General features: G+C 40.2%; 1 protein-coding gene across 3 annotated transcripts in view; it reads left to right on the top strand.

Moving 5' to 3' along the window:
• Positions 1-13,096, top strand: part of cftr (CF transmembrane conductance regulator) — a 30,505-nt gene that overhangs the window by 4,032 nt on the left and 13,377 nt on the right. For all 3 annotated transcript variants that reach the window (XM_029522526.1, XM_029522527.1, XM_029522528.1), the window contains exons 4-13: positions 911-1,126; positions 1,806-1,895; positions 3,753-3,916; positions 4,044-4,169; positions 4,872-5,118; positions 5,289-5,381; positions 7,490-7,666; positions 7,798-7,989; positions 11,800-11,894; positions 12,703-12,789. In XM_029522526.1, the coding sequence (XP_029378386.1) occupies positions 911-1,126; positions 1,806-1,895; positions 3,753-3,916; positions 4,044-4,169; positions 4,872-5,118; positions 5,289-5,381; positions 7,490-7,666; positions 7,798-7,989; positions 11,800-11,894; positions 12,703-12,789 (1,487 nt within the window). The remainder of the gene's footprint in view (positions 1-910; positions 1,127-1,805; positions 1,896-3,752; positions 3,917-4,043; positions 4,170-4,871; positions 5,119-5,288; positions 5,382-7,489; positions 7,667-7,797; positions 7,990-11,799; positions 11,895-12,702; positions 12,790-13,096) is intronic.

Raw genomic sequence — 13,096 nt, 5'->3', positions numbered from 1 at the left:
TCATCATTGATCACATTAATTGCAAATGAAGTTAATATTAAAATACTGTTATCCCTCTAAACTTTGTCAGCTCAATATCAGATATTTTGTTACATTTAACATTTTAGAATTGTGAATTTTTATTAATTTTGAGCTTTTGACTTCAGGTAACTGTTTACATGACCAGCAGTTATGTACAGCAACATAAAACTGGGAAAAGGAACATTTCAACTGAGAAACTGGAACCAGAAGTTGTTGTTTATAATTGAGTTATATTATTCTCTGAAATATCAATAATTAATGACGTTTATAGGCTGTTAGTGGAATTATTTAACAATACTATATTACATTACGTGGTTATTAAAATGCTGTGATTCAGCTTTATTCTAGTCAGAGACAGATCATTCTGGCAAATAGTGAATAGTTGGAATTTGATCTATCTAAAACATTCTTAAATTTATTGACTCTGAATGTTGTTCAATATATAGCACAGAAAAATAAAATGGTTACCATCAGATCTCGACACACTTACTTTTAGACATTCTCACGGTTACCATCCATCCTTTTTCACACAATGCTGCTTCACTGCTCCACCTTTTGAGTTAGTGTGTCTCTCTTTGTGTGTTACCTGTTAACACTGTTGTCCCAGTGCAGAGGCCCTACAGTGTTGTGACGTACAAACATCACAAGCATGTCACACTGAAGTGTCACGAATGGTCTCACTGTCCTGGCCTTATGGGAGGAGGTCGCTAACCCTTTGAGCACCTCGGTAGATGTAATTTCTAGTCTCAACTCATTTAACTTTTTGTCATGCGCAACAAAATGACATGGTGGACACTAAATAAATAAGAGGTGATGCATCAAGAAAGAAAATAAATTTAAAAGTTAATTTGATGGATTAATGTCTGTTCTCTCCCCTCTCTTGTTGTAGGAGGCTTCCAAGACGGTGCAGCCTCAGCTTCTGGGTCGTATCATCGCCTCCTTTGACCCGTTCCACGCTCCGGAGAGAAGCCAGGGATACTTTCTGGCCCTGGGCCTGATGCTGCTCTTCACCGCCCGCTTCCTCCTGCTGCAGCCTGCCATCTTTGGCCTGCATCACCTGGGCATGCAGATCCGCATCGCCCTCTTCAGTCTTATATACAAGAAGGTAAGCAGAGAGGGCTGGTTTTGTGGAGTTGGACACACTGGTGTTTTGTTTGTTGTTTTTTATTTTACATTTTTTTCCCCATAATAAATTCCAGTGATGAAGCTCAGACCTTCATTTAATTCTGCTTCCCCAATTTCTTCATGCCATCATACTACATTTTACTTATTTGCTTGCTGAAATGTATGAGGTTTCTAAAAAGAAATATATATATATATATATATATATATATATATATATATATATATATATATATAAAAATTTGATCTGATCTCATCGTATTATGAGACTAATGTCTCCCAGAACTTGTCACTGAGCGTTTGTTCCCTGATAACAAAGTCAAACAGCTGCTACTTTAAACTGCTGCTGTTGCATCAGTACTGATTAGATACTTCTTATTTGTGAGCATTTCTCAGATTAAATACAAACTTAATCACAGAGACATGTTGCTGGAGCCGCCTCATCCGTTCATCAGCTTCAGTCTCGTTTAGCATACGTGACAGAATGTTCCCAGAAAGCTTCTCACATGTGGAAAGTCCAGCAGTGACAATCCTCAAGATGCTGTGAGGGGCGTGATGGTCTGGTGTCGAAACCTGGCCACGTGTCGCTGGCTTGCACTCTTTTGATTCACCATTCTCCCCTTTGTTCTACAACTGACCTCTGACCTTTTTGACCCTTTTAGACTCTGAAGTTATCAAGCCGAGTCTTGGATAAGATCAGCACCGGTCAGCTGGTCAGTCTGATGTCTGCCCACCTCAACAAACTGGATGAGGTGAGAAAGCCTTGATGTGCTGGTAACTTGAACAGGTATTTATTTCAGCCTGTCTTGTAAACAAAAACTCTTGAGTCATTTCTGACAATTTAGATGCTCTGAATATAAATGTAAGGTGCCTGCTGAGATTATGCTGAATTTTATGTGTGCATGCAATGTTACAGCATTATTCTCAGTGAGCAGGAAACTATATTTGTTCCATAGACCAAAAATAACTTCTTCTCTTGGAGACATTTAAATTTTGGTGCTTGGAATTTAAAAGTCAAACAAAACAGACTGTTTCCTTTTTAATGTATTTTTTGTAGTATTGTAATGGAAAAACATTTTAAAAACACCTCAAGTTAAGTACCCCCAAAAACACACACCCTTCATAAAATCTATTCCAAAATGCTCCAAATTGGATGTCCCTCAATGGTTAAGTGAAAAGAGCAGTGGGGTAATTTTCCACTCACTGAATCCTTTTTTATTACCAAACACTCACCTCTGTTTTTCCTACAGAGAGCCAAATGTAGAACAAAAGATGTGCATCAATACACAACTATCTGTATGTACATTAACAACATGTATTTCTCATTATGCAAGCCAACATAGCTGGAGGGAAAGTGTGTTTTTGTGTGTGTCTGTAGAGGCTGAGCTGAGTCTCGACTTCAGTCTCACTGAGGCGCTGAATGTGGAAATACTCTGCCACCTGCTTTGAGATAATTATCACCTGGCTTGGATGTGGTCTGGGTAATTCATCACTCTCTCTTGGTTGGGGGACACCTAGCTTTGTGTGTGTTTGATGAAAAAAGAAGTTTGAGTTGGTTTCCTCGCAGGTGAGAGGAGAAGATTGAGGGCAGAGGATTGAGGACTGAGAAAGTTGTTTTTCTTTTTGGTTGTTCTTGTTGTACAACTACCCAGTGACACTTTAAATTCAATACATACATCACACACAGCCAAAAGGCTGCTGACTTAAAGCTGGATTTATTTAAATGAGCTGCTTCTGTTTTATTTTTCCAGACATGGATCCGAATAGCCTGCCAACTGTCTGTATGTCCAGTGCTACAAGTTACAAGCCCTCGTGTTTATACCAAAATATGGCTGAATACACAGATGCTGTTTGTTGCTAACATAACCAGCTGTTCACCCGTGTTGCACAGGGTTGAGTTTTGTTTACAGTTGGCTTACCTCTTCTAGACTTACAGGCTATGAGTGACTTCCAAACATTCTTCTTTCTCCTGCGACTCTATACATGTCTACAAGGCACAAATAGCAACCTGTCTTATGCAACCTGAGGTCCTGAGGCAAAGCTCTTTTTAGCCAGCCCACATGTGTGACTGGACGTTCTCTGTTCGGGCTCCTGTATTCAAGAACAGCCTACCTGAGGTGAAGGTTAAACTGGAAAACTCTTCAGCCTCTTTAAAATACAGACTTTCTTTTTTTTTTTTTTTTTTTTTTTTTTGTAATAGGTGGAACTCCTCTAAGTTTGTTACATCTATTATTTACTACTCTTATTATTTAGCTTCTCCTATTCTCTCTTTTTAATTATTATTTGAATATATTTTACATGTTTAATCTTATTTTTACCTCCTTACCCCTGGTATTATAAGATTCTCTGAACAGAAAATACAACAGTGGAAAATGTTTCTTAATGTTTTTCCCCCTCATCCTAAATGTTCTCTTGTCTTTTTTAAAGCACTTATTTTTATAACGGTGTAAAATAAATGGAGAAGATGATGATAATCATCACTTTTTGAACGTTTGAGATCTCCATGTTCAGGAGTGAGAGAGCGTTTCCTAATGGAAAGCACCGGAAACATTACAAAGTGGATTGTTGTTGCTGTGATGAAAGTTGTGTTTGTGTTGTATCTGTTTCAGAGTCTGGGTCTGGCCCACTTTGTGTGGATCACCCCCCTGCAGTGTATCCTGTGTGTGGGCCTGATATGGGAGCTGATCGAGGTGAATGGTTTCTGCGCCCTGGCAGCTCTGACCCTGCTGGGCATCATTCAGGCCTGGCTCTCCCAGAAGATGGGACCTCACCGGTGGGGAAGCTTACACACTGTACCCCACACACACTTCACACACTCTTCACATGTAGAAATGTGCATCTTCACTTACATGAGTGTGATTTATTTATTTGTTTATTTTTAAACTCTATGTCCTGGACAGAGCGAAGCGAGCGGGGATGATCAGCCGCCGCCTGGCTCTCACATCTGAGATCATGGAGAACATCCACTCTGTGAAGGCGTACGGCTGGGAGGAGGTGATGGAAACCATCATCAAGAACATCAGGCAGTACGAAAACACCACTACACAATAGACACACACACACACACACACACACACACACAATGGTTGAAGGAAAAAAAAAAATTCCCTGGCAGCTGATGATTTTCTCTATCCTCTGATCCCAGGCTGATGGGAAACACTCACACTTGCTTCATGCTTTGCTGGTTATTAAAAATAATAAAATTAAGGTGTCATAGTCAAGGCCACTTCAGCTGGGAGAGGGGAACCACATAAGATTTGAGCCAGTGCCTTTTTCGTTACTGAATTTCTATACTGCATGTCCAGTGTATCATGTATTATATCTGATCATCAACACACTGTAATATATTTAAATTGTAGTTACACAGGATAGTGAGCAGGAATGAATTGCCAGAATTGAGAAGGAGATGTTAAAATATGTGATCAACCTTCAGAACCATGCTGTCAGCTCCAGGGTCAGGATGGCTGTAACTGTCCAGTGCACTAAACATACTGGAAAGAGTTTTGATGTCATGGTGCAGAAATATGTTGATTAGGATCAGAGCTAACACAGAGACAACAAGACTTCTCGTATACCTGATAGGAGCAGCACGGAAAACTGATGCACTGTTGACCATGTGCAATATTAATATAAGTTCCTCTGCCAGTTTAAATAAGAACGAACTGTAATGAAACCTGTAATGTACTAGTATTATATGTATTTTTTTCTTTTTTCCCCTCCCTCCTCAGAGATGAAATGACGCTGACGAGGAAGATCGGTTCCCTGCGTTACTTCTACAGTGCCTCCTACTTCTTCTCCGCCATTTTGGTCATCGTGTCAGCCATTGTGCCTCACGCTCTCAGCAAAGGCATCATCCTGCGTCGAATCTTCACCACGGCCTCCTACTGCATGGTCCTGCGAATGACGCTAACCCGCCAGCTGCCGGGCTCCATCCAGATGTGGTACGACACGCTGGCACTGGTCCAGAAGATCGAGGTGGGTCCAGATGGCTGCGTCTCAGATCAGATGCTTTTACCTTGTAATGGTGACAGAAATGTGACCAAAATCAAAACATAGTCGGCAGTTTCACAAAAACAAGTTGTACAGAATAAATAAATAAATCAGTCAATGAAAATGTAACATCTTTGTTTTATTTTGAATTCTAGGAATTCCTGATGAAGGAAGAATACAGAACCCTGGAGTACAACCTCACCATGACTGAGCTGGAGCTGGTCAACGTTTCTGCGTCCTGGGACGAGGTTTGTTCATTTCTCTGTGTCACAACTGAAAGTGTCATTTTCTGGGTTTACTGTATCAAATATGTATGCATGGTTGATATAACAATTTGTTAACTACAGTTTGAGAGGAGGAATAACTTGTTGATTCTGAAATGTGAATGCAAAACACCAAATTTTCTGCAAGAAACCTTTTGTTTTTGAACACTGATTCATTAATTGGGTGTTTTTAAGTAAATCTGTTTGAATTTTGCATTAGATAAACACAGATAAATGAGATTGGGTGGAAAAGGACAAAAAAACAAAACTTTCCCTGACTTAACTTATTTGGTTTAACATAAAACGACTCAAAATGCAAAAGTAGTTTTCAACTTTTTTTAACATACAAGAGCAAAATTAAACCCAATGTTGTGTAAAATGGGTTTGATTGTTGGTTTGTTTTTACACATCATTAGGATTTTTACTGATGCTGATAAATCAGTGACATCTTCAATTTGGCCTGGCATTGTTCTAAGTAGAGGTCCCATTGATGAGGTTTATGAGTGCTTTTTTTTAATTGGATTTGTTTATACTAGAAATAAAAACAAGATTTGAATGACGACTGCACAATACGCAAGAAATAATTTATCATATTGTGATGATAGTGGGAGTTATTTGATATGATTTCAGTTGAAATGGTTAATGCTAATATTCAGCCATTCCTTTGTTTCTTCAATATTGACATATTTTCTTTTTGTCTGTATTGAAAGGTGTTAGTAAACTTACTGTGTGTGTTTATGATTACAGAAGTTGAACTCCCTCAAACTAAATGCATTGAAGGTGTCATAGTTAGATTAGTATTATAATCTCATCTATAGGCAGAAACAAGTGTGTTTCACTGACCACCCAACACTGTGAGAAAACCAACATCCGAGTTTGTCTTTCGCCATCCGTCACTTTGCATAATTAATGACTGTGGTGTCGTCACCAAAGTTTGCTGGGAATGCTGAATTTCACTGTTCATCGCCTAATTCCCAGGCTCTCCTCTTGCCTTCTCCTCTTCCTGGAATGTGCCATTCGTAGATGAATGGGGGGGGGTGTTGCCTTTCTTTACTGCTGACAGCACGTACGTCAGCTCATTAGAATGAGAATCGCACCAACGAACCTACACAGACCGGAATGAGTCTGAGCAGTAGAGGAACGCTGACCCATAAAATGTCACAGAAGTCAATGATCAAGCAGGGAGTCAAGCAGAGCTCCCCCTTTCTAACAGTGAGCTGTATCACCCATTAATCTTTACAGAGTAGGTGACAGATGAGGTGAAATAAGGCCATTGTGAAGGCTTTGGGAGTCGACTCGTGCCTTTGGAGATTATCTGGTTTCTCCCAGATTCTCATAGTAATGTAAACTGAACAAAAGACACAAATCTAGTACATGCTGTACACATGTCAGTGAATCACACCTGTTAGAGTTACATGCACCTGTTTATTTTTATTATTATTATTATTATTATGGAGTTGCACTCCAAAACAGAGTGTAGTAAATATATTTTTGCACAGTGGACAAGCAGGATGTAAATAAAGCCAGATTCACAAACACTTTCACAGGTGCTGGATAACAAATCAAAAATGAACTTATTAAAATTTAAATGTTTTTTTATATTTGACAGCAGCAGTTTTGATAAAAAGAAAACTCAGGGAATGATCCAGCCAGCTGAAAACAGAATTGTTCGCTTTCTGCTCAGAGCCATGTTGTCTGTTCAGTCCAACAGAGATCTTTGTTGGCCACTGTCTGGCATTGCCTTATTACTGAATATTGTAATTTTGTCCTATATATTTAAAAAAATATATAGCTAAGATTTTTCTTTTTATTTGCTTTGCCAAAATATGTCAAGAAATTAAACCAACTTCAAAATGAGTATAAAACAGGAAGACGCTGATTTGTGAGTTAAAGTCCAGATTGCTCATATGAATATTACTAGAAGCATATTTAAATCTGTTTATAGATATTTTTCAAAACTATGCCCCATCTTGTGCAGGATGACTACAATCTACATAATGTTTTTGTCTCAGCTTCTTGATGGCCCCCCTCTCCATCAGTCCCTAAAACCAGTGAAAGAAAATGCCCCCCTCTTATTTTTCACTCCTCTGCAGAGCATTGGAGAGCTGTTTGAGAAGATCAAGCAGGAGAACAAAGCCAATGGACACCCAAACGGTGACGCAGGCCTTTTCTTCACCAACCTCTACGTCACGCCTGTCCTCAAGAACATCAGCCTGTACCTGGAGAAGGGCAAGATGCTGGCAGTGGCTGGATCCACTGGCTCAGGGAAGGTGGGTCAAAGAAATCACGTCATCCACTGCAAATTATTGTCAAGTTTCTAGAGGTTATAATTACAAAAGATCTGCTGGCAGCAAGGCCGCAGAAAGGGCGGACTCATTGTCACCCGCCTTGTTTCCTCCAGAGTTCCTTGCTCATGATGATCCTCGGAGAGTTGGTTCCATCAGAGGGTAAAATCAGACACAGCGGCCGCATCTCCTTCTCACCACAAACTTCCTGGATCATGCCGGGTACGATCCGTGACAATATCCTGTTTGGCCTGACCTATGACGAGTACCGCTACACCTCCATCATCAAGGCCTGCCAGCTGGAAGAGGTAGATTCACTTCATCTTTTGTCCTCTTTTCTTCTGTCGTGGTGGCTGTTGTTCCTTTTGTGCTGTTTATGAAACAAACATTATATAATCAAAGAGCCAGATTAAAAGGTTAATGAAGGCAGTGACAACAAAGACGCTTTTGGATTAGGCTGAACGTACAAGTAGTGTGTAACATGACTGTGCAACAAAGGTTTCATATTGCAGTGAGGAGCTCAACAGGCTCGTGCTTGTTGATTCTGATGGAAGAGGCACTGCAGTCAAGGCTCATTAGATATTTTGAGGCTTTTGCGTTGCAGTAAAAAACACCACTTGAATCTATGAAATTTCACAACAGCCACTTTTCTCAGAGGAAAATGTTTGGCGCAGTGACACTGTGGTATTCCTGGAAAGATGAAATAACGGAAAGGATCTTAATTTCTGTGCCCCAATACACGGCACAACTACTGCTTGTTTAGCATGGAAGCTGAACATTTGCTGGCGGTCATCATTCAAAATTAGGAGCTACCACACACAAACCCAAAGGCAGCATTAATAAAACAATAGCATTCCTATTAGTCCTCCAACTTCAAACCAAATGTACGATGAAAAAAATAAAGAATATAATAATTTAAAAAAAAAAAGGTTTTGGTGTAAAATTCCTACAAATAATTCATATTATAGTAGATTTCTCTTGTAAATTCATCTTTGGCAGCTCACAGTCGTTTGCTGGAGCCTCTGCAAAGCATCAAGGAGGTTCAGGTTTCCACATTTACACCCATTATGTCCCACAAACACGCACATTCTTCCTCATATGCTGATACACACACACACACACACCCCACCCAGGGCTCTTATAAGCCTTGATGCTGAGTGATGGCCTCTCAGCAGAATAATGTCTCCTCTGTTGCCATGGAAATCTCCTGTTATTACACTGGGATGGAACATGAGCTCATTGGTTCCCAGTGACGAATGTTACAACACAAACGAGCTGTATGGGCTCGCCGTCGGGCCTCTGGGCTCCAGAGTTAATACTGAATCGTGTCAGCAAATGTTTTATTGTCACTGAAAAACCTGACACTGCAAATGTAAAGTTAAAGGAAGCAACAAATCCCTGAGCACTTCCATCGGGAACACTTTACTAATACTGAGCCTCCCTTTGCTTCGTCATGCCTGCAGCTATCAGTTTTATGTTGTATTACATCCCAAAGGTGTTGTACTGGATCCAGCTCTGGAGACTCGGCAGAGGGGCTGCCAGTCAGTGAACTCACTGTCTTGTTTATGAAACCACCATGAGGTGACTTTTGCTTTAAGAAATTGTTCTTTGTTATAGTGGAAGTAGATGTCATGCTTATTTATCATGCTTCCCCATCCTCATTGTTCTCCTCTCTCCAGCAATAAAGACAAATAATGGTGTTTGAGTGACTGTAACCTTTCAGATTAGGCTGTGCGTTGACCTCTGACATGTCACATCTACAAGATGTCCGTGATGTCTTGAGACAGCAACGACTGACAACTGCTGCACTGTGATTGGCTGATTGGGCAATTGAGAATAATAATAATAATAATAATCAGTTACAGCTGTTCGAGTGCAAAAGTCTGAAAATGTTCAAACTATTATTTTTTTTCATCTGAGCTACATTTGGCGTTTAATAAACTCATAATTCTGTTTTGGGGTTGATGTGAACATTACCATGAAGTAACATTGTATTAGTCAAATAAGCCACCTATTAATAGTCAAAATATAATTTTTGGAAATTGTGTAAACAACAGTGACATTTTGACCGTGACAGTGTTGTTTATAGTGGAATCTGTGTTGTAGTTCATCATATTAATTTAATGCCCATCCCCTTTTACTGTAAGTCGGACAGTGCCTCGGTGGTTTTGACAAAAACACAACATGTTGTCACAGCAAACAAAGACTGGCATCCCCATGTAAAAAAAAAAAAAAAAAAAAAGATAAGAAAGCCGCCTCTATTTTGTCTTTAAGGCTGTCAATAACAATACATTTTGTAATATATCTGGTCAGCTGCCAAAGACAATTTTCTGTGTGACAGTAATGAGTTTGAAAATTGACTGATTTTAGTAAATAAAGCCTTAGATGAGTCTAATCACAAAAATATTTAAAGGTTAATTTTTAACCTTTTGTAAAAGTATTGCTTATCAATAGTAAATCTTTTAGTAAAATTAGGATTCTATCAGATCAGAGGGATTAAAACACCTTTTTACCATTTCTAAATGAGTACACAGAGGATATTTTACTGTAGGAAAAATCCCCAGGGCAACTGGGGCAGATTTGTCCAGACAGAGACTGTAACTTCTGCCCATTGTTGCCCCTTGAAGCAGCAGACAGATCCATGGGTGGTCTTGCCTCGCTGCCGGCCCGGCGGGTGCTTTTTGTTCACACTGAGACGCACAACATATCTTTTCCAATGTTGCCTTATTTCACAAGCTGTTAAACAACCTGTTAACTTGATCCCCCCCTCCCAAACCCTCCCCATGCGCTCCGGTCAGGACAGCGGAAGCTGACATTTAAAAAAGGTAGGAAGCTCTAACGATCATACACTTGTGCTGTCACCTCATCCTTATTGCTGTGGGCGTCTGTTGTCACACCGTGTTTCTCCACTTGTGACATCCTTCATGCGCCTCCTCTTTCTGTGGTTTGTGCCTTTTTTTTTTTTTTTTTTGTGATCTGTGAACACTAATTTCTCTGAATACCTTGTAAAGTGTACGACTTTGTCTTAGTGTTGTTGTGGAGGAAGAGCTGATCGGATTAGAAAGTCTTTATTATCTTTGAGAGGCCAGTAATAAACATAACCAATATAAATAATACAATAAATAAATACGTAAAACCAGACAGCACACAGCAGAGTGCACCATGAGCCGACAGCTGATGGGACAAATGACCTCCTATCAGTTTGATTTGGCCCTTGGAGGGAAAGTATACCTCCCTCCTGATGACAGGAGTTCACACTCTGCATGAAGAGGGGGTGATAGGGGGAGTCTGGGGAGCCCTTCCTGTACTGTTTCAAACTACTACTGCTTTGTTTTTACTCAAACGTGCAGAACACATCGGGAAAAACCAATCAGTGAAGTGAACATTTGCATAAACGCCTCATGCGATAGAACCACAATAACACTTGAGTCTCTTTTCATTTAACTAAGTAACGTAGAAGGAAACTCTACTCAAGGATCCTGCACAAGGACAACAGGCCTTCCTACAGTCCAAAAAGGGGGCAGTTCAAAATGTGAGCACTCCTCATGTCATGCTTCCTCTATAAGTGGTTTAAAAACTCAATCACAAGCTTTTGTTAGACTTCAGTGCAGCAGCCTTGCATATTGCAAACATGAGATAAAGCCTTGAAACCTTGTGCCATGTTTTGAACCTCTGCTCCCAGACCATCAACTTTGATCCTACTGACACAGTGTTGATGCTGTTTTCATTCCAGACTTATCAGGATCAGGAGGTACAGTTTGAAGTTACAGTATATCCTCAAGCCACTGACCTGCTTTCAGTAACTGTAGCAGCCTGAGAGCACAGCTTTCACCCTGGTTATGCATATTTTAGGCTTTTAACCATTATAAAAGCCACGCAATCCAAAGTGGAGGAAGAAACATGAATGAAAACATGAAAACAGAAAATGAAGGAAGTCAGGATTGGTTTTATTTCAGTAAACAGCTCTAGTAAACTCAATACAGGCAGATATGGAAGAGCTGCCTTCACTGTCTTTGTGATTTTTGCCTTTTTGTGAAACACTCTGCTGTTGGCAGTTCCTTTTTTATTATGCTGCTTACATACATTTGGCCCACTGACCCCTCGTTTCCCCTCCCCAGGACTTCGCTTTGCTGCCTGAAAAAGACAAGACGCTCGTAATGGAGGGAGGAGTGACCCTCAGTGGCGGACAAAGGGCTCGCCTCGGCCTGGCCAGGTACTTCCTGCCTGTCAAACGCTCCTCATTCATCCACTTTTGTCTGTCGATGTTACCTCTGCTGATTAGTCACCTTCCCTTTGACTTGACCACCATGTGCATGAATTTAGATTCTTTTTTTTTTTTTTAACATATTTTAATAAGAAATGTACCTTTTTGAAAATGTACCGTATTCACCAAATAGAATTTAATTTCCCTCTTCATATTACCAACATGTGCTCATGTCTGCAGCCTTTATCAATATTAGAACTTTGAATACACACTGCAGATCCCAATAAATACATTTAGGGCCATAAACATATAACTTATCAATATTAGCATAAGAGGCTCTGTTCTCTGAAGGACAATAAAAACAAGCAAATACGAAGGTATTTAGGATTTGATGTCTCTGGCACCGCTTCAAGTCCCAGTTTTGGTTCCCAACGCAGTAAATACCTGCTGTACGTAGTCATTAACTGATAAGAATCACCTATCGCTCTACTGTGTCTGTCTGACTGCACCAGCTTTATGACCTCAGTTTTTAATGACGACTCCTCTCAGTGACCTTTATTATCCCATTAAATCGGTGCGTGTCCCACAATATGAGTGCAGTCTGCCTCATATTCCGATGCATTATTTATTGCTTTGGTGACCGCACGTCAATTTACAGCCATTTGTTGCTTCTTCTGACGTTATTGATTTTATCCACGCACAAACCTGACTTCCTCATTTAAACTGCTGATCTTTCCTTCCTTTTTTTGTGTCTATTGCTGTTTTTATTTTATCCCCAGATTGTTTTCTAATTGTGTGTGTGTGTTTTGTAACTCAGAGCTGTGTATAAAGATGCCGACCTCTACCTGCTGGATGCACCTTTCACCCACCTGGACATCGTGACGGAGAAAGAGATCTTTGACAAGTGAGTATCCCCACAGAGAGTCTTTCATGTGCAGGAGGTGGGAGGGGGTGTGGGGACTGTTTAAGTTAAAGGTCAAGGTTTTTATTTGTTGTCTCAGCCACAGTTAGGTTGATTGTGTTGAGCTACGGCTGCTTCGTCACACTGTAACCTCAGGAAATGGGATTGTTTTGGTTTTTTTTTTTTTTAGGTAAGTATCTTTTGATGATGATGGTTTTAAAGTGTGGACTTTGGCAGTCATTCATAGGGGGACAAGCTGCCAAAGTCCCTCTGCTGAATGAGCGCTTTGTTATGTCTGATTATAGTTGTG

The sequence above is a fragment of the Echeneis naucrates genome, chromosome 16 (genome assembly GCF_900963305.1).
Source record: "Echeneis naucrates chromosome 16, fEcheNa1.1, whole genome shotgun sequence".
Classification (NCBI taxonomy): Eukaryota; Metazoa; Chordata; class Actinopteri; order Carangiformes; family Echeneidae; genus Echeneis; species Echeneis naucrates.
Note: the sequence above shows the minus strand (reverse complement) of the source record. Positions and strands in the feature narration are given on the sequence as shown.